A 22,129-nucleotide genomic window follows, 5' to 3' on the forward strand; every position below is an offset into this window, starting at 1 on the left:
TTAAAGCGATTTGAAGCATGTTTTATTTTTTTGAGGGGGGGGGGGCAGAGCTTTGTGACGTCACATTTGAGGGGGGGGGGTCTGACTGTGACGCCGTGTGACGAAGGGGGGGGGTCAAAAATCGTCCTAAATCGCGTGACGTCATTTATGGACGACTCCTAACATAAGCGTGTGTGCGTGAGGTAATGCGTTAGATGTTAGAAGAATGTTCCACGCGCCCTCTCGGCGTGGCCGCTCCGCAGCCTCCTCCTACCCCGGGGGGCTAAGATGGCCGCGAGGTTTACATATGGCGGGGGAGGGAGGGGGGGGGTCCCGTAGTCACGTGGTTGGTATGTGGATCACGTGGTTAAGCTGCGTGGAAAGAGGGGAGGGGGGGGGCACGGTTGGGCGAGCACGTGGTTTGGCGAGGCGGGGCTCGCCCGCGTCACGTGACGTGGTCCATCTGCTGCTGCTTCGGGAGACGTGAGGAGGAGCCGCCCCGCGGTCGCCATCGTCTCCGCTCTCTGCCCCGTGCGCCTCTCACCCGCCTCGTGCTGCCGCCCGCCATGGCGAGTCAGTCGCAGGGAATCCAGCAGCTGCTGCACGCCGAGAAGCGCGCGGCGGAGCGAGTGGCCGAGGCGCGCAAGCGTGAGTCCAGCCAACAGCCGTGGCAACAACAACCACCACCTCCATTACAGCCATGGCAACCACCACTACCTCCATTACAGCCATGGCAACCACCACCACCTCCATTACAGCCATGGCAACCACCACCACCTCCATTACAACCATGGCAACCACCACCTCCATTACAGCCATGGCAACCACCACCACCTCCATTACAGCCATGGCAACCACCACCACCTCCATTACAGCCATGGCAACCACCACCACCTCCATTACAACCATGGCAACCACCACCACCTCCATTACAACCATGGCAAACCACCACCTCCATTACAACCATGGCAACCACCACCACCTCCATTACAGCCATGGCTAACCACCACCTCCATTACAGCCATGGCAACAACCACCACCTCCATTACAGCCATGGCAACCACCACCACCTCAATTACAGCCACGGCAACCACCACCACCTCCATTACAGCCATGGCAACAACCATCACCTCCATTACAGCCATGGCAACAACCACCTCCATTACAGCCATGGCAACGACCTCCACCATGACAGCCATGGCAATCACCACCTACATTATCACCATGGCAACTATTAAATGGCTGCTGATGTAATTATGGTGGTAGTACTGCTTCTGATTGCGATGGTTCTCGTGGTGCTGATGATAATTATTGTGGTCGTAGTGTTGCTGCTGCGATGGTGATGATTCTGATTGCGCAGGTAATGGTATTGCTGATGCTGATTGTGGTGGTAGACTTGATGATGATGATGATGCTGGCACTGGCCACCCCACAGGTAAGGCTCGCAGGCTGCGTCAGGCGAAGGAGGAGGCACAGGCTGAGATCGAGCAGTACCGGCAGCAACGCGACGCAGAGTTCCGGGGCAAGCAGGACACGGTGAGACACGCTCTGACACGCAGTGACACACGCTCTGACACGCAGTGACACGCTCAGTGACACGCAGTGACACACTGAATGACACAGTGACACAGCAAGCAGGACGCGGTGATGGTCTCATTGAAGCATTGATCGGCGTAGTGTGGTGTAACATAGTGTAGGTTTACTTGTTTTAGTGGTTGTGATTGTGATTGCGTGTGGTCGTTTTGTTGATTGTGGCAATTGTATTTTGTTGGAATTATTGATGTTGCAATTGTGATTCTGGATGTCGTTTGTGATTATTGAGGTTGTGATTGATTGTAGATGTGGTTGTCGTTGTTATTGTGGGTGTTGCGATTATTGTTTAAGAGTTGTTCGTAATTGTGTTTGTGATTGTTGTGGTTCTTGTTGTGGTTGTGCAGGTGCTGGGCTCCCAGGGAGATGTGTCGGCGCGCATCCAGGAGGAGACGCGTGGCCGGGTGCACGCGATGCACGCGCGGCAGAGAGAGGCACGCGACCCCGTGCTGCGCCGCCTCCTCGCCATGGTGTGGGACGTGCGGCCCGAGATACACGCCAACTACCGCGGATAGCTCAACACACTCACCACACTCACCACCACTCACCACACTCACCACGACTACCGCGGATAGCTCACCAGAATCACCACCACTCACCACACTCACGACTACCGCGGATAGCTCACCAGAATCACCACCACTCACCACACTCACCAAACTCACCACACTCACCACACCCACCACACCCACCACACTCACCACACTCACCACGACTACCGCGGATATCTCACCACACTAACTACTGGGGGGGCGGGGAGATAGCTCACAACACCACACGCACACCACAGACAGCACGGCACCATACCTGATGAAGAGCCAAAGTCGTGTAAATGTCTATTAGTGGCCTATGTGGCCGATTGTGTTATTATTATTGCTGTTGTTAATGCGGTTTCATGAGCTGGGGAGCTTGAGCATCCAGCATCCTGCGAGGAGCCCACGTCACGCAAATCTAACGCCGATTGCGCGGGGGGAGGCATCTGATGGCGTGGTGACGAGCAGCCAGCCTCAAGTTTCTCCTTCCCCGACAAACGAATCCTCGGCCCCTGACCTCCGCTTTCCTTAAAATCAAAGTGGACTTCTAGAACCTGAACAGCGTGCAGGAGGGAACCGCATCGCTGGAGCCCAGTGCGGCGGCATGCATCCCAGCGTTGCCGGGCCCCCCGGGCTCGTGACCGCACGTGTAGCCCCGTGTCAGTGTTACCGCTCGGTTCTTGCATGCGATGGCGCTTCATTTGTCGCGAGATTAAAGGCAGCCGAGCTCAAATTCCCGCGGCTTCCCCGTCTCCACCACGCCCCCCGTGCGCTCCAGGGACTCGCGGTGGTGTCCTTCACTCAGTCCGACGTGAGTCACTCTCGTTGCCCAAGGAGGCAAGTTGTTACTGCACGCAGGGTGGCGACGGCCCCATCCGACAGCCAAAGCGGTCCTCTTCCTAAACCAGTCGTGAGCGAAACTGCATTAGGCGACTCAGTTACGGGTCTTCGTGATCCGACTGCATTTCTTTCAGAATATTTATTATTTATTCTGGAGGAATCCGATGAGCTACGCAGCTCTTTGTCACAGGTGTTCAAGGATCCACACATTGCTGATGAGACACAAATGTTGAATCTGCCCCAGAAATTTCCCTCGGAACTGCTTTATGGAAAACATTGCTCCAAAACTCCCATTGGCTGAAGGGACTAACAGACCCCTGTCTGTTTACTTATGTTTAGTTTTGTAATTACCGACAATCTGCCAAGTCAGCACACGCTAATTTCTACGCTTTAAAATTAGGAGCGTCGTCTGCGGTTCTTTATAAAGCAGTCCCACACAAGTCTAAACTGCCGACATGTGTGGAACATGCGTCACTGGCCCCGAAGGCAGCTCTGCTCCCAATGAGCTCTCGGCTGATTGTTTTGTTTTAGTCGGCAGCTAATTGAGATTCAACAGCCGCCTCCTCCCCCTGCGGCCACGAGCGGCACTCTCCAACAACATGCCTTCCATTGTACCATTTTAAAACGGCTCGCATCACCACGAGGCTCTTGTATGTGTTAGAGCTGATTAGCAATGCTAGGGCCAACACGTTGAAGTAGAGAAAATTGGTCCGTAGGTTAAACGATTTAAGAATTTCAACATCGCACGAATGTTCTAACAGTCATAGAAAGGTGTGGAGCAGTCTAGGAGCTCTACAGAGAACCATGCTGTACATTGTGGCTGATTACCCAGGCATTCGTCATCAGTGACATAAACTTTAGCTGCAGCAGCGTGTGCAGCTGCAGCAGCAGCGGCGTATTCAGCTACAGCAGCAGCAGCTGCAGCAGCGTGTTCAGCAGCAGCTGCAACAGCAGCGCAGCGTGTTCAGCAGCAGCAGCGTGTTCAGCTGCACCAGGCGCTGTCCATCTGCATTCATTCCAATTGGTGGAGTGCCGCGGCACGCCGGATAGTTGTGATCACCTCAGTGGAAAATGGGTTACAGTGGCTTCCTACCGCACATCGGTTTACACTCTACGTTCACTCCTCTACAAGCGTCCGCATCAATCTTCTCCATCAGAACTCGACTCGCAGTGCGGATCGTACGCAATGGATGCCAATCGACGCTACGATCCGCGGCCCAGAGTGATGATGTTGCCATTTCAACGACGTCTCTGGCCCGAACAACTTGGAGCCAGTTACTGGCAGATGTTCGGGATCCATCCTCGAGTCTCCGGCAGTTCTGCAGCAGACTTCGTCTCGTGTTGCTGCTGCAGAGAGGCGATGGACTGGATAACCTCGACGTGCAGTCGGACTGCGACTGGTAGAGACGACAGCGCAGCAGCAGCGGCAGTGCAACAACGCACGGCGAGACGGGGCTTTGAAAGTTGGCGTTTATTTGCTCCTCCCAGTAAAAAGTTATTTACATTAAGACGACAAACTTGGAGGTAGAAAGCTCTAGAAACCGCTTGCCTCGTTGGTAGAAAATATTTCTGGGATCTCCGATTCCTTGGCCAACAAATGTTTTATTTATGCGATTTTTTCTTTCAAAAATGGAAACTGACTTGTACATTCAGCTGATATTATACCACGTTCGCACATCCACTCAGCCCGATCAAGTTTTGATGAAGCACGAGGAGAAAATTTACAACTCACCGTCACTTCTGATTTTCAAAAGCGCACGTGTCACTTCGGACTTTCCCCGCCATTTAAAAACACATCGTTATAAAAATATATATTTGTATATACCTTTTCTTATATATACCGCATATATATGTTTTGCGCCAATTTAGCCAGTCACAGCTCAATTATTTGGGCTTGAAATTCATTAGCACAGTTCACGTTACAAAACACGCTCCCTCGCCAGCCACTCAGGGTCTGCGCAGTAGTGTCACTCACCCTCACCCTCGTCACCCTCATCATCACCCTCATCATCACTCTCATCGTCGTCACCCTCATCATCACCACCCTCATCGTCGTCACCACCACCACCCTGGGTACAGGAGGTGAGGTGTTGTGCCGTGTGAAGGGTGATGATGCCCCCCCCCTACCAAGGCTCGCATTGCCTCACCCCACCACACTCAATTGTTTCACTTTCGGACGACTCGGCACAACTCGCGCACGCAAACTTCGAACAATGAAACCGACGACCCTCGCCACACTTTGTTCACGGGACACGTCGCCGCTACCGCCGCCACCGCCAAGATGAAGGACGTCCCCGGCTGCACCGTGGGAGCAGCGCGCAGCTGTCCCGCGGGCCTCATCAGAGAGGGCCTCATCAGAGAGGGCACCCAACAGCGGCCTGGTGCCCAACACGGATTCCACTCCTCGCTGCGGCACTGCCACGACCACGCCTGCAGGCAGCACCATCAGTCGCGCCTGCACTCACGCCCGTAGAGGCACCATTCCTACCGGACAACATTTGAGCTGCGATGCACCGATGAACACCATTCGGGGTTAATCCGACAGTTGTCCGTCATGTCCAATTAGCACCACTCGGCTGAACGAGGCCCGCAAGTGCTCATGGAAGCCGGTGCTACGGCCAGGCTGCTGCGTGTGCTTGCTGTGATGGAGGGTGGCATTGTGGGTAACATCCATGACGCAGTGCGCCCTGAACACCCGTACCCTCGCCGACTGTCTTGGCATGCGCATGTAAACTCACGTGCGCGTTCTGGCCGACGGGCTTTCTCCTCGGCTGACAGGTCATTTATTCGGCTGGCAACACTCGCTGCGCCGGGCAAATGCGAGCGGACAGCTGGCAAGTCGGCACGTTGGTCACAGTTCAATTCCCAATACAGCTGCCCGGCAACTTACACGGGAATTACCAAAGTGCATCGTCGTCTGCTGTAAAATTGGACTCTAAAAGACCCTGTGATGTCATTGTAAGAGGATACTTGTGTGCTGTTATCGCCAGAATCGTAAATTTGGAGGAAAAAAAACTGCGCGCAAAGTAAATTGTAAAACGTTATGGCCGTAAATTAACAGTGGACTCGACGCACCCCACGAGAAAGTGGAGGCGAAGCTCGCTGGGCCCCTGCCCGCTTCGCAGGGGAGACCGCAGATTCTGAGCAAGCGGCTGCTGCTGCTGCCGCGGCGGCGGAACGGGGAGCGGCACTCGCAGGCGGCACGGTCACGCGCAGGGGCCGCGGGGTCGGATCCACGGCGGGCACGTGGAGTTCAAGTGGCGTCGGGGCCGTGGGGTGGGGGGCAGGGGGTGGGCAGTGACATTTCCGCCCCCCCTCACCCCCCCCGATCCCCTCCAGCCCCCGATGTGCAATTCATCAGCTCCCACTGCCCCCCTTCCGAATCCACGCGGGTCTCATCGCTAAACATTGGACCTGAAATTACTAATACTGCATTTAAAAAAAATTAAAATCAACCTACAAATGTAACTTAAATCACTTCCATAACAAAACAAAAATAACATCAATAAGAAAATAAAGTAATGGAGGCGCCCCCCGGCCAATGGGGGGCCAGGCCAACGGGCTGAAATGTCTCGGAGGCGGCGGGGAGATGTAGCGCGACCGAGCGGCATGCTCCAGGGTGGCCCAGCTTGACCCCCCCCCCCCCCCCCGCATGACAGCGCCACGCTGGGGCTGGGCACGCGGAGCCATGGTCATGGCCAGGGTTCGGGGTTGGTGCCGCTGGCTACGTCCATCGGTAACTGCCGCTTGAGCCACGCTCCGCTCGAGTTCCAAAGAGCCCGGAGCTCAATCTTCACGACCACAACCACTTGAATCCCCCGCACCTCCACGCCCCCCCCCCTCCCACGGCAGAATTAAACTTCAGAGCCACGTGCGGTGCACAGCAAGTGGAATCCACCGCCGTACTCCCCGGAGGTCCCCGAGCGGTACAGGCCCCCCCCCCCCCCGGTTCCTCCCAAGGTGGGGGGGGTTCTCCCTCTGGGGTCAGGGTCATCCAAAGTCCACGAATCTTGGCCCGCGAATGAGCAACGTTTTCAGAGTTAACGTCACACGAGCAAGAGGAGGCGGCACCTTCACGGAGAGTCGCTCCACGCAACGAGAGCTCCGGGTGGGCTGCGTAGCTGGGATGGACCCAGTCTCTCCACGGCGATACCATCGCATCATACCATCGCATCATACCCAGCCTGAAACCCTCCACCCCAGTCCATCACGACTCATTTCCATATTCTAGTCTATCACGAAACAATGAAGTCACTAATCCCCCAGTCCTCCCCGACCATACTTAATACCTCTTGCCTTAAATTCCAGTCAGCTGGCATTCCTGTACATTACCCATCACACCTATTTTTATCCACTATTAAGTCTGACCCATGACCGCAGAAACCTGCTCATCCTCCCAACCCCGTCCATCTGCCTGAGATGTGGTGGCACATGTAGAGAAGCAGGGAGTAGTGGCAGTGGTAATAGTGTTGATGACAATAGTGATTGTGATTATAGTGGTCTTAGGGATTACAATGGAGTGGAAGTGATGGAGATGATGATGATGTGAGTGATGGGGCAAGGAAAGCACAGTTTTGATGGCGGTGATGATGACGATGATGGGTGTGTGATGGTGGGGTTAGAACAGCAGGGGAGTGGAGGTGCTTATGATGGAGTTAGCGATGGCCGTGATGGTGTTGATGGGGATAGGACATCACTGTGGTGGAGGTGATGGCCGTGATGGTGTTGATGGGGTTAAGACAGCACTGCGTGGGTTCTCCGCAGGCCCACCAGGTTGTCCGCACTGATTGAGCGTCGCATCGTCGTCTTGTTCAGGTCCTTGTACTTGTCCTCGCAGAGCCGAGAGATGGCCTAGACCCACGCACGTCACCGCGGGCAGTCAGCCAGACACGCAGCACAGCCCCACAACCACCAGATGCCACCCCCTCCTCTCCAGCCAGGCAGCTCATACGGCTCAAAGGCCAGTCAGCGTGACTAGCCGGTGCGTGCTGTGTCTATCTGTTTGTGTGTTCAAGTATGTGTGTATGTATCTCGGTATTTTATGCCTTCAAATATTCCTCTCCCTTAACTCCCCATGAGTTATGGGACAGTTGTGAAGAGTGGAGTTTCTGTTCCTGGGCAGTGGTGCTTTTTACCAGCTCCACTTTGGCAGCAGAGGTTTCGCTCCAAACAAGTCGAGCAGCATTATTTTTTAATTGGCTGTATAACGCTGTGTGAAAGCTACCGAACCTATTGTTTTATATGAGCTCTAGGTCTTCTCTATGCTTGTGAAACGTGGACCTCTTTAAATCAACATCTGTGCCAGTTCAAAACATTCAGGCTGGCCTGTCTGTGATCTATCTTTAATTGAACCAGACTGGATTTTGTGATCTCACAAGATCTTTGAAAGAGCTGGCAGTAGTCCCAACAGTAGGCTTCTCCTACGCTACCTGGGTCATGTAGCCCACATGCCCAGCCACCGCATGCCCAAGCAGGTTCTGTTTGACCACAGAGAGGGGGCTAAATAGGCATGGTAGGGGCTAGGGAAGAGATTGGCCAATGTCGTATGGTAAGATGTGGTGCTGAATGGGCTTGGCAATGATACCAGCGGTGTCAAGATCGGCCTCTGTGAAGGAGGCTCGTGAATTATGCTATTGGCTCTGTACTATGATCTCCTGCCAGCAAGCCTTGGCAGTTGATGTGGCCTCAAAGTGCATTTAGCCTGGTACAATCGCTGCGGTGACGTCACTATCACTTAGTGTCAAATGGCGGCTGCTGTTGGTGGTGTCTGCATGTACACATGTGTGCGTGTCTGTGTGAAGTGTCTGCATGTGTGTGTACCTGTGTGTATTTGCATGTCTGTGTGTATTCGAGAGTATCTGTATGTGTATGAGCCTGCGTGTGTCTGCATGTCTGTGTATATCTGTCTGCATGTCTATCTGTATCTGTGTCTGTATGTCTGGGCGTGCATGTACGTGCGAATCTGTGCATGTCTGAGCATGCGTGTCTGTGCGTGCCTGTGCGTTCGTGCTTGAGCGTGCGTGTCTGTGCGTGCCTGTGCATTCGTGCTTGTCCGTGCGTGTCTGTGCATGCCTGTGCGTTCGTGCTTGTCCGTGCGTGTCTGTGCGTGCCTGTGCGTTTGTGCTTGTCCGTGCGTGTCTGTGCATGCCTGTGCGTGCGTATCTGTGTGAGGGACGGAGACCTCAAGCTTCTGTGCGCGCTCCTTGCTGAGCGGCTCCAGGGGGAAGTTGAGGTTGTTGTCGTTGGCGAGCGACCGCAGGTCGAAGTAGTACTTGGCGTAGACACTGGACGGCACGTTGATGTTGAATTGCAGCATCTCCAGGAACTGTCTCTCCAGCTCGTTCCTGGGGAGTAGGTGGGTGGGGGGTGCCAACGACGGGGGCCGAGTCAAACACGGAACCCAAACTCCACACCCGCGAGTGGCGCCGCGCCAGCCGTGCAGCGCTTACGAAGCAAGGTTGGCGAGTCACGCGGAGATTTGTTTGTAAAACTCCCCGACGTCTGGGCGCAGGAGCGGAATGGAGCCTGGCGGACAGGCGAGTGTCTCGCCGGGTGAAAATCCCAGTCCCGCGGAGCTACGAGGTGGCAAGGAGACATCGGCACGGCGAGTGGGTTCGTGAACCCGTCCATCCTTCTTGAACTTTGAGCGGCACGCGATCGTATGCAAGGGATGTATCCGGACACGCCACTTCAAGGCTCGCATTCTGAAGGCTGCGAGTCCACATCTCGATGAGTCGACGCAACCCATTCCCCCCCCGGGGACGAAGAACTGAGCACCACTGCGAGAGGAATTCAACAGTGGCCACATCTCTGCGGACAGACTCGCCCCACCGCCCGTCACAGGCGCTCGCTAACAGCACTTGCCCCAGCAGCCTATACAAGGCTGTACGGGGGAGCTTGGTCTCTGCTCACATGTCGTCCACCGTGATGTCGCGCAGGATCTGGCAGTAGTCGACGTTCCACACGGCCTGGTCGTCCCACACCTTCGACGCCAGCAGGATGGCTCCCAGCAGCATGCGCTTCCACCCGCCCGGACACACGGACACCTCCGCGTACGTCAGCAGCCGCTCCAGATACACCTGGCGCGGGGGGACGTACAGGATCAAGGAACGCGAGCGATGAGTTGCGTTCGGTCACGACACCTGACCCCGGCGGTGACTCGCAGCCCCATGGCGAGTGCTGCGTGGCCTTACGAGGGTAACGATGGCGCACTCGGCGGTGAGCTGCGCGGCGTTGAACAGCGTGCGCACGAAACGGTAGATCTGCTTGTGGTCCGGCTCGTGCTTCTCGTAATCAGCCGGCGTCTCGCTCTTCTGCTCCGTCGCACGACGGCGTAGCACACAGCAGGCACACGACACGCATGCTACGTCACACGACAGCATCCCATCGTCACAGCACCACATCGCCATCACAATTATCGTAACACCATTATCATCAACATCAACACCACACCACAAAATGATTGCACCATCACAAATGTCACACCGCCACCACCGCCACCGCCGTCATCACCCCCCCCTCCCAGCCCTCCCTTACGGAGAGAGGATGAAGTTTTTCATCGAAGATCTCCATGAGCCGCACATCAGGGTCCCTGGGGAAAGAGGTCAGAGGTCGGTGAGCGCCAGAACTCGCTTACGCCCACAAGACACGCGAGCAGATCGCACGTGTGAGAATCCATCATCCGACATTCATTTACGTTGCTCGCGATTGGTTCAGGGAAACCTTGTGGCCGCTAGATGCCGCAACCACTGCTGGGGAAAATAAATAATTTCGTGAACCGAATCATGACCTAGCATTGTACGAAATCACCGCATCTGAGCGAGTGCCGAATCGCTTCGACTCTGCTCAGTGGTGCACCACGGCGGACAACAAAGTAGCGGTGACATCGCGACTCGAACCCGGGTCCTGAACCCAACACCAACGCCGACCACGACCCTAACCCAGCAAACCTCCCAAAACCCAGCCCTGACCATTCATTCCAGCCATCACCCCTGCCTATCCCTGACCCAAACCCCAACCCCTTCACTGCTCTGGACAAAACCCAAACTTCAGCTTCCACTCGAGGACTCCAGCTCTGGACCCTAACTCGGCCGTTAACGCGGCCACAACCCCAGTGCTCACTCGAGTCCAGGGGTGGGGGAACTTTTCATTGCCAGGGGCCAAATGCGGATTTTAATTCCCTGTGGCGAGCAACCCCACAACAGCTGACACCGAGCCGTGATCACGCCGGGACTGTCGGCACTGACCGTGTGCACACGACTACAGGACAACCGGTGACTTCACGGATAAATGCCGTTTGCCGGCCCCGTCGTAGAGGCGAGGCCCCGCACAATCTGAGCTGTGGAATTAAGGTCACGGCCCGGATAGATTCCCCCCACGATCGCCTGAGACGAAGTGTCGCCCTCTCCCCCATCGCGAGAGGAAGCGCGAGCTCCGGCTCTATCCAGCCTGCGACAATCCAAACCCCCCACGAGGCTGCCCCCTCCCCCAACCTCGCTCCACCCCCACCCCCTGGAGCCGCTGCCCGAGACCGCCCCCTGCTCCCACACACATCTGCCGTTAAGACCCCGGGGTCGGGAGTCAGGGGTCGGGCGGCACTCGGCTGCCTGATCACGACGATACGGCCGATGCTGTACTCTTCTCATGAGGGCTTTGCTGACAAGTCTCCTCCTCCTCCGCTCCACCCCCTTCCCCTCCTCCTATCGAGCAGCCGCCCTTTCGAGCAGCACCGACTTTGGTTTCGGCTGCCTGGGTCCACCGTGAGCCCGTGTGGAGACGAGGGGGCGCTCCAACCGGTCCCCAGCCCCGACACGTGTCTAGAGTGACGCAGGGCGCGGCCACTCACCTGTTCTTGATGTGGTAGTAAACGGCCAACGCCACGCTGCAAGCGTACGCACACGCGCGCACGCAGGCACCGAGGTACAGGGATGCACGCAGGCACCGAGGTACAGGGATGCACGCAGGCACCGAGGTACAGGGATGCACGCAGACAGGAGACGCACAGACGTGGACACGCAGTCAGACAAAGACGCACGCACATCGACATGCACACGCGTGCACGGTCATACAGACACGGACGCACACATACGCAGGGTCACGCGTGCACAGATTCGCACGCACAAGACAAAAACAAGCACGGCAAGAATTAGAGACCAGTGGGGAAAAAACGTGAATCTGCACCACAGGGAATGAATGTGTGTGGTGTGTGGTGTGTGTGGGGTGTTTGCAGGCTGTGTGAGGTGTGAGTGTGGTGTGTGTGGTGTTTGTGGGATGCGTGTGGGGTGTGTACAGGCTGTGTGTGGCGAGTGTCGTATTAGTGTGGTGTGAGTGTGGTGAGTGTGGTGAGTGTGGTGAATGTGGTGTGAGTGTGTGGTGCTCACCACTTGATGGTGTACTTGAGGTTGGGCTGGCTCACGGTGCTGTCGTCCAAAAAATCGTGGAGCAGGAGCTCGACTTCTTCAGAGGCTGCGACGGAGAGACCTGTTTCCAGCGCATGGCACACACGCACACGCGTTACATGTACACAGGTGACACGCACGCACGTGACACGCACGCACGTGACACGCACACAAGCGACACGCACACACGCGTTACATGGACACACGATGATAATACGGTGATTGACACACAAAGTGTCCCGATGCCTCCCTTGTCGAAGTGATGCCGAGTCGCGCTGAGCACTCACGCGGTGAGGTAAGGGACAATGAGTGTGAGCCGGGCGCTCCTGGGGCCATCACTCACGTGGTTCATGTGGACGCTCTTCCTCTTGTCGCGAACTGCAATAAACAACGCACAGCGCCAACACATCACAACATCACGCCGTATACGCACACACTACTACACACAACAACACACACGTCACGCCATTCACACATGAACGCCAATGGTGTACAAACACACGCATCTACAAACACCTACGGACAAGTCACAACGTACACACACACAAAACTATACACACACACACACGATCGCGGCACACATGTTACACACATGGCAAACGCGTCACACGCGCTGCACAAACCCCAAAGTGGTTTAACGGTGTTGGTGTGTTGTCGGGGTTTAGTGTTGTGGTAGTGGTGGTAGTGTAGTTGTCGTAGTGGTTGCATGGTGGCTGCATGTTGTTGGGGTTCAGTGTGGTAGTGGTGGCAGTGCCCGCGCTGCGGCAGTCTCTACCGTCTGGGTGGGACTTGCTGAGGAAGATGGTGCTGGCACGCGGGTGGTCCGAGGGGTTACACTCCCCGCCCACCTCTGTGAATGCACACACAAAGACAAACATCCCCCATACAGCCTTTAGTAGAATGTTGTGGCAAGTGCTGTTAGTGAGTGCCAATGAAGGCCAGCAAAGCACACGAGGGGGTGGGTGGCCAGCACCATGCCTGGCCGCCTTAGTCTCCCCAGTGGCCACGTTTACGCACTGCACCAGGTACTCATTTTAAGGCTGAGTCGACCTAGGAGATGCCCATGACTGGTTCAGATATTCGCCACCATTATTGGTCATGAGCGGGAATTAAACTCGGATCTCCGGGGTTCGTAGTTCAGCGTGCTCACCACTCCACTACTGCTCCCCACACGCACATAATCTACAATTTCACATTCTTGATAGATCTCAAAAAAGTGCTATGACATACAATGGCCATCTAAACACAACATTTCTGGGAGGGGGGGGCAGGGGAGTGGCTACTGCCCCCTTTTGCCCCTCCCCCGGCTGCCCCCCTGCGCAGGCAGCAAGGGGCTGTGGGCAGGGAGAGGGCGCGCGTGGCGGCATGCCCATCGCCCGGGTCCGTAATCGCCGACGGAATTAGAGCGCCATGAGCCTCAGCCGTCGGGTTCGGAGGTAAATCCCTGAATAGGCCCCGTGCGGAGCCACATCCTCTCGCAAACACGCCACGGTCACGCGTCTCCGCACGCGCGTCGCTCGCCGCTCGTGTGGCAGAGGAGCACAGGCGGTGCATCTGCCGGTCATCTCAGTCAGTTATCACTTCGCTCCCGGGTTTGTCTCGCGACCTCCGGCCTAGCAGCGAGCCTTCCACACTTTGCGTGATAATCTTAAGGTGCTCCAAGCTTAGCAATGAGCGCTGGCAGTCCAGCTGATGAAATCCGTATCCTAACCTCAACCTCAATTCAAACCCAGGACCTCTCGGCACCACCGCCTTGCTCCTCCTGCCCACCAGGTCACTGCCGAACGTACGTTTCATTTTCCGAGATATTTTACAGGATCTACACAAACTCAACTAAAGAAAAGTAACATGACCTGCCCCTACACTGGCGACGAGTAAGTCTACGTGTGATGGCACAGGGAGCAGGCAGTCTCATAGATGATGAGACCAATCGCCGTGTGTAGCAGCGGGAAGTGGCCTCACACTGGAGTTCAACGTGAAGCCCAGAGGGGGTTCAGGCGACCCTCGCTGCGTGAAGACAACCGAGCCAGCACGGGTCACGAGCTTGGGTGCGAATCCCGGCAAACCCCGGAGACTAAACCAGATTTCAAGTCTCAGCCATATCACTATTAATGGCACAAAAACATTATTACTGTATTAGAATGTTCACTTGTTTGGCACATTGCAGCTCTGAGAATGAAGCATGATGGTTTGACATGTGATGAACGCTCTTGCCATGGTGTACAGAGAAGGCCCCCAGTGTGGATAAAGAGGCGATTGTAGAGACTTCAGAAGTAGTTCTGTGACGTCCCCTTCCGAAGGGGCCGTTCTCCGACACGAGTCATGACGCTGCTCGCTACGAGCATCCAACTCATCTCATGATACGACGCCGACAGCAGCCGGGTATGATTAATAAAAACAGACATAGCAGAACCGGGAATCGGTCATACAGGCCACAGGGGAAGATCACGAGACTGAGCGACCGGGCAGGCGAGCGGGCGAACGACTCTCGTCCGATGGCAGCTGCAGCAGCACGAGTGCTGCTTTTCTTTGAGCAGAGGGGGCGGCAAAGATAGGGTCAAAGGTCGCACTTCACTGGCAACTCTCACTCCCACGGGCGTCTCTCTCCTCACTTCACCTCCTTTATGCATTACGGGGTTAAGGATTCAGGGGTTGTACATACACACACACACAAGGCACGTTCACCTGTTCTGTATTCATCACCGCCACCCTCACCGCGCGGTACTACGAGCGGTGCGCACGGAGCCTGCTGCATCGCGCGGGACCCTGGCTGCGGAGTTTGATCGCGGGGTCCCAGGTGCCCCCCAGGGATCCGTGCGGCGCAGCGAGCGAGTGCACGTGAACGCGTGAACACAGACGGGCCCATCAAAATACACGAGACACCCACATGTGCTTCATATAGAAAAGGATCCCCATTGTACCATTTAACACTTGGGGAAAGTGCTGTTAGCGAGTAGCATCTACCAAGGCCGCTACGGTACAGGAGGGGGTGGGTGTCAAATACCACGGCCGGCCGACCTTTGTCTCATGTTTACACACCGCACCAGATACTCGTTTAAGGCTGAGGTGACCTAGTGGCGGCCCAGAACCGGTTCACATCGTCACGGATGTTTGCTGTGAATCGGCGAGTTCGTAGTAACACGGCACGCGAACCACGACACTACAGCTCCCGACACACACGTGCGCACGTGTCCCCGGGTGCACGTGTCCCCTGGGTGCACGCGCGTGTCCCTCTTCACGGTAGTGCCGCCTGCGGTCGCGCGGCTCTGCAGCGCCGGCCGTGGGAACAAGGGCGGCGCGAGCGGAGCGAGCCACTCGCGGGCCACTCCACTCCCACACCGGTAACACGACACCACCAGCGGGGGCCGGCCCCTACCCCCCTACCCCCAGCCCCCCCACGTCCCTCGCCGTCTCTCTCCGTCCGTCTTTGTACGTGAAACCCGCCGGGGCAAGGACGTCTCGTGGAGACGAGTTCCGCGAACGCGTCGGCGCCCACGGAGTTTTCCTCGTACACGTAACATGCGTGACACGCGTCCACGTAACACGCGTGTGTTACGTGTAACGTGTCACGGCCCCCCCACGGCTTACAGGTCGTGCGGGTTATTTTACCATGCTTCACCATGCTGGATCACACTGCTGGGGAGCACAGACGTGGCAGCAGACATGGGAGCATAGAACTACAACACAACAACGGGTTTTGCTGCATTACGAGATGCTGCCCGGCACGTAGGCCCGCAGCCTTTACCAACCCTGCTGTGCAAGGTGGTCACCCATCAAAGCACTATCCAGACTTGACCCTGCTAAGCTTCCGAGGTCATAGCTTCCGAGAAGAGATTGGGTGCGCATTCCAGCCGATTTACTCGGTCGTTTGGGACGGGAGGAGGGAAAAAAGTTTCCACTTTCCCCCAGCAGCCTCGCTGTGATAGAGGAAGATCAGACTTCAACGACAGGACCTGCTGCCGCCCGGCTACCGGACGAGCGCACGACGTACGCGCGTGCCCTGCGCACCGTACAGACGGCGATGCAACTTCGCGTCACGACGCATGCAGCAAATCGTGCGTGACAGTCGATCATTTACAAATCGAAGCGAGTAACACGTGATCGTAGATCGTAATCGTTAATCAAATCGCCGCGGCGAGTTGTTGCGACGCGAGACGTCCTCCCATCTCCCTCTCGCTACGATGGACGGCACGGCACACGAGGCGGCAGGTCGCCAGCACCGCGCCCGGGCACATTCGTCTCCCCAGTGGCAACGTTTACACTGTACTAGGTACCCTTTTAAGACTGAGCCGACCTAGGGGAGGCCCATGGCCGCTTCAGATAATCGTCACCTGTGTTGGCCGTGAGCGAGAATGGAACACGGGTCTCTGGGTTTGTAGCGAAGTGCGTTAACCGCGGCGCCACCGCTCACACAGGCATACGCGCCGAGGCGCGAGTCCTCGGGGAACACCACGCTCCCAGTCTCCCAGCCAGCCGGAGATATTAATACCATGCACAGACGTGCCACATTCACCCCCACACGCGCCACACTCACCGCACATTACCCTGCCAACACCACGCAACACTCGGCGCGCAATCGCCCACTCACCAGTCACACCACTCACCACTCCATATACCACTCTTACTCCTTATTACCATTCAATGTACTCCTCTCATCACTCACAATACTAGTCACCACACCACACTCACCAATTAATATTATTTACCACACAAAACTCACCACTCCATATACTACTCATAACACCAAACTCACCGCTCCATATACTACTCATAACACCCTCACGACTCAAGACTACTCACTCATCAATAGACAAACTGCACTCACCACCGCACTTACCCCACACTCACCATACCACATGAATCAGACACGAGGACAAATGCTGGGGGATGAGGGGGAAGAGGAGCAGCTGGTGGTGCTGTGTGTGTGCGTGCTGTGTGCGAGCTGTATGTGTGCTGTGCGAGCTGCGTGTGTGCTGCGGGAGCTGTGTGTGTGCATGCTGTGTGTGTGCTGTGTCCATGCTGTGTGTGTGCTGTGTGCATGCTATGTGTGTGCTGCGGGAGCTGTGTGTGTGCATGATGCATGTGTGCGCTGTACGTGTACTGTGTATGCCATGTGGTCCGTGTGTGTGCCATGTGTTTATATGCTGCATGTGTGGGCTGTTTGTGTGCTGTGTGTGTGCTTTATGAGTTGTGTGTGGGGGGTTAAATAAAGAGATGCAGAGAGGGGGGGGGGGCCACGCCCCCCCCTCGCCCTCCCTAGCCCCGGCATCAAAGCCACACGGTCCCCTGAGTCCATGCCGCATGCACAGAGGTGACGGAGCAGCAGCAGCTACACACTTCCTGTAAGCAGTGACACACACACACACAGTGACACACTCACACACGGTGACACACACACTAACACACAAGGTGACACACACACACTAACACACAAGGTGACATACGGTGACACACACGGTGACACACAAGGTGACACACTCTAACACACAAGATGACACACTCCCACACGGTGACACACACTCCCACACGGTGACACACTCTAACACACAAGGTGACACACTCTAACACACAAGGTGACACACACTCCCACACGGTGACACACACTAACACACAAGGTGACACACGGTGACACACACGGTGACACACAAGGTGACACACACTCACCCACACTAACACAAGGTGACACACGGTGACACACACTCACACATAAGGTGACACACACACTAACACACACTCACACATACTCCCACACGACCACCCACTACCACCGCCTCCTGCCACTCACCACCTCTGCCCACACGCGCATCCTCACTTCACGGTCGCCACAGTGTTGTTAGAGAGCGCCCACTGAATGTATTGTGTGTACGTTGAACTTCTTTCACACTGTACCTAGCCAACCGTGCTAACGGGGCAGCGGGGGAAGGTCAACCAACTAAACACCGCAACGCCACCACTATTTATTGTCACAACCACACAAACCGGCACGCACCGACGGCCTGCAAGGCAGTGGAAACACAGGCAGTCAGGGGACACACACGAACACCCAGGGACACAGGACTCAGGGACACACACGAACACAGACGACACCGAGGGACACAGGCAGCACTTCAATATTCAGGCAACCTTGAGACTCAGGGACACAGAATCTCAGATGTTCAGGGATCGGGTATTCAGATTCTCAAGACACACAGGGGCTGACTTACTCAGGGACACTGAGACACTAAGACTCTGTGACACTGGGACACTGGGACACTGTGACACTGGGACACACTGTGACACTGGGACACTGAGACACTGGGACACTGGGACACTGAGACACTGGGACACTCGGACACAGGGACACTGTGACACTGAGACACACCGAAACACCGAGACACTGAGACACTGGGACACTGAGACACGGAGACACTGGGACACTGGGACACTGAGATACTGGGACACAGGGACACTGGGACACAGGGACACTGCGACACTGGGACACAGGGACACTGCGACACTGGGACACTGAGACACGGAGACACTGGGACACTAGGGCACTGAGACACTGGGACACTGGGACACTGAGACACTGGGATACTGAGACACTGGGACAGGGAGACACTGAGACACTGGGACACTGGGACACTGAGACACTGAGACACTGGGACACTGGGACACAGGGACACTGAGACAGGGAGATACTGAGACACTGAGACACTGGGACACTAATACACTGGGACACACGGACACTGCGACACTGCGACACTGGGACAATGAGACACTGGGACACTGAGACACTGGGACAGGGAGACACTGAGACACTGGGACACTGGGACACTGAGACACTGGGACACTGGGACACTGGGACACGGAGACACTGAGACACTGGGACACTGAGACACTGAGACACTGGGACACTGGGACACTGAGACACTGGGACACTGAGACACTGGGACACTGAGACACTGGGACACGGAGACACTGAGACACTGGGACACTGGGACACTGAGACACTGGGACACTGGGACACAGGGACACAGGGACACTGAGACACGGAGACACGGAGACAATGGGACACTGGGACACTGTGACACTGCGACACTGAGACACTGGGACAGGGAGTCACTGGGACACAGGGACACTGAGACACTGGGACAGGGAGATACTGAGACACTGAGACACTGGGACACTAATACACTGGGACACACGGACACTGGGACAATGAGACACTGGGACACTGAGACACAGGGACAGGGAGACACTGAGACACTGGGACACTGGGACACTGAGACACTGGGACACTGGGACACTGGGACACGGAGACACTGAGACACTGGGACACTGAGACACTGAGACACTGAGACACTGGGACACTGAGACACTGGGACACTGAGACACTGGGACACGGAGACACTGAGACACTGGGACACTGAGACACTGGGACACTGGGACACTGGGACACAGGGACACAGGGACACTGAGACACGGAGACACGGAGACAATGGGACACTGGGACACTGTGACACTGCGACACTGGGACACTGAGACACTGGGACAGGGAGTCACTGGGACACTGGGACACTGAGACACTGGGACACTGAGACACTGGGACACTGAGACACGGAGACACGGAGACAATGGGACACTGGGACACTGGGACACTGAGACACTGGGACAGGGAGACACTGAGACACTAAGACACGGAGACACTGGGACACTGGGACACAGGAACATTGAGACACTGAGACACTGGGACACTAAGACACGGAGACACTGGGACACTAGGACACGGGTATACTCGGGTACACTGAGACACTGAACACCGAGACCCAGAGACTCGGGACCTCAGTGGCAGCCCGCGCCCCAAGCGGCGTCGGCGGCGCTCGACTCCCGAGGGGGCGCGGCCTCTGGACGCCCCCTTGGACCCCGACCCCCCGGGACCCTGCCCAGAGCCCAGTGCCCGGGGAAGGGGCCTCGACTCCCCGCTTCCTGCCCGGGTCTCCCTCGCAAGGCAGCGGCCAGCGTCTCAATGGGCTCTCGCCCGCGTATACCTCGTGCCCCCATCACCCGTGCCCCCCTTACCCGCGCCCCCATCACCCGTGCCCCCTACCCGTGCCCCCCTTACCCGCGCCCCCCTTACCCGCGCCGTGTCCCCATCCCCAAGAGCCTGGCCGCCCGTGGCCATGCCCCCTGCACGGTGCTGCGCTCCCACGGACGCGCCCCGAGCCCAATGCCCCCAGCAGCCTCGGGCCGCCCCAAGAGTCAAATTGCCGCGAGCTCACGTCCACACCGCCCCGTGCACTCTCTCTCTGGGCCCCGTGCCCCGAGAACAAACTCCCCCTCCCATGCCCCTCCGCCTAAGCCGCGCACCACGTCCACACTCCGCGTGCCCCCCACACGCCGTGCCCCCCACACTCTGTGCACCATTGCCCCCCCCCCAACCCTTGCCCTGAAACCCATGCACCGCGTCCGCTGCGGCCTCGTGCCCACCGCCTTCACCCCGAGCCGTGGATCTCGCCATGCCCCCCCCCCGCGTGCCGCCCCCACCGCGTGCCCCCCCCCACCGTGCTCCCCCTCCATGTGCCCCCCCCCGCGTGCCCCCCCCCGCGTGCCCCCCCACCGTGCTCCCCCTCCATGTGCCCCCCCCGCGTGCCCCCCCCCCGCGTGCCCCCCTCCCCCCCGCGTGCCCCCCGCCCCCCCCCCCTGGGTGCCCCCCCCCCCCGCGTACCGTCGAGCGCCTCCCTGTCGCTGATGTGCTGGAGGTGGACGGCGGCGCCCCCGTCGCGCGCGTCGTCTGCGCGCGCCGCCGCGCGGTGCGGCTCCGCGTGGTTGCGGGACGGGCCCGGGCTGCCGGGCGCCGCCACGCAGCACGACGCGCGGTTCCCCATCGCCGCCGCCGCCGCCGGCCGCTGCTGCCGCTGCTGCCGCTGCTGCTGTTCGCTCCTTCTCGCTCACGCTGCCGCCCGCCCGCCGAAACCCCGCACCACCGCCGCCATGCGCCGCAGCTGCTGCTGCCTCCTCTTCCTCGCCCTCGTCCGCGGCTCGAGTCGCGGTCTCCTCCACCCCCCACCAACACCCACCACCACCAACACCCACCACGCCGCTCTCCTTCCCGGGCTCCACCGCGACCACGAGACGCCCCCCCCCCCCACGCTCCACCCCACCCACTCTGCTGCCCCCCCCCACACTCCACCCCACCCACTCTGCTGCCCCCCCCCCACACTCCACCCCTCCCACTCTGCTGCCCCCACCCCCTCCCACTCTGCTGCCCCCCCCCACTCCACCCCCTCCCACTCTGCTGCCCCCCCCCCCACACTCCACCCCACCCACTCTGCTGCCCCCCCACTCCACCCCCTCCCACTCTGCTGCCCCGGCGCCCCCCGCCGTGGCCGCGCAGTTGGTACAGCCCGGCGGGGCCGTGACGTCACGCGCACGTGCCACACGACCGGCCATCTTACTCAGGGACACCGACTCATGGATTAAAAGTTGATGTTTCATTGAGTTAGGTCGTAAGAACGCAGACAAAAGAGACGATGGGAACGAATTAAAAAGTGGATCAGGGCAAGGAACGCAGCAGGGAAGTGTTGCTTTCCTTGTTTGTTGAACGCAACATTTGCTCATCCTACTGCTGGAAGGTCCTCAGCACGCCGAAATACAAGGTTCAGCATATCAATACCATAAACGATGTCAGCTGTGAATTCACGGAGTGTGAGAGCAAGGCGTGCTGTACAATATCCTCGTGGGCGGAGTCCTGTTGCCGCGTGAACACGTGGGAGTAGCAATACTCTATGTGTGTGTGTGCCAGTGGCT

The 22,129-nt window shown here is 57.5% G+C and overlaps 2 protein-coding genes across 2 annotated transcripts; one reads left to right on the forward strand and one right to left on the reverse strand.

Moving 5' to 3' along the window:
* Positions 1 to 411: 411 nt before the first annotated feature.
* Positions 412 to 2,835, forward strand: LOC133352509 (V-type proton ATPase subunit G 2-like). Its single transcript, XM_061568192.1, has 3 exons — positions 412 to 627; positions 1,415 to 1,515; positions 1,917 to 2,835. The coding sequence occupies exons 1-3, from the start codon at positions 546 to 548 to the stop codon at positions 2,082 to 2,084; spliced, it is 351 nt and encodes a 116-aa protein (XP_061424176.1). The 5' UTR covers positions 412 to 545; the 3' UTR covers positions 2,085 to 2,835.
* Positions 2,836 to 4,398: 1,563 nt separating this feature from the next.
* On the reverse strand, positions 4,399 to 21,350 carry LOC133352508 (cyclin-Y-like protein 1). Its single transcript, XM_061568191.1, is given in 11 exon segments — positions 4,399 to 7,793; positions 9,124 to 9,286; positions 9,855 to 10,021; positions 10,136 to 10,255; positions 10,479 to 10,533; positions 11,788 to 11,823; positions 12,323 to 12,371; positions 12,374 to 12,422; positions 12,684 to 12,718; positions 13,116 to 13,190; positions 21,048 to 21,350. Coding segments are annotated over 11 exon segments (1,026 nt in total). The 5' UTR covers positions 21,208 to 21,350; the 3' UTR covers positions 4,399 to 7,676.
* Positions 21,351 to 22,129: the final 779 nt, after the last annotated feature.

Source organism: Lethenteron reissneri, chromosome 40, assembly GCF_015708825.2.
Source record: "Lethenteron reissneri isolate LAM-NWPU_2019-01 chromosome 40, ASM1570882v1, whole genome shotgun sequence".
Lineage (NCBI taxonomy): Eukaryota > Metazoa > Chordata > Hyperoartia > Petromyzontiformes > Petromyzontidae > Lethenteron > Lethenteron reissneri.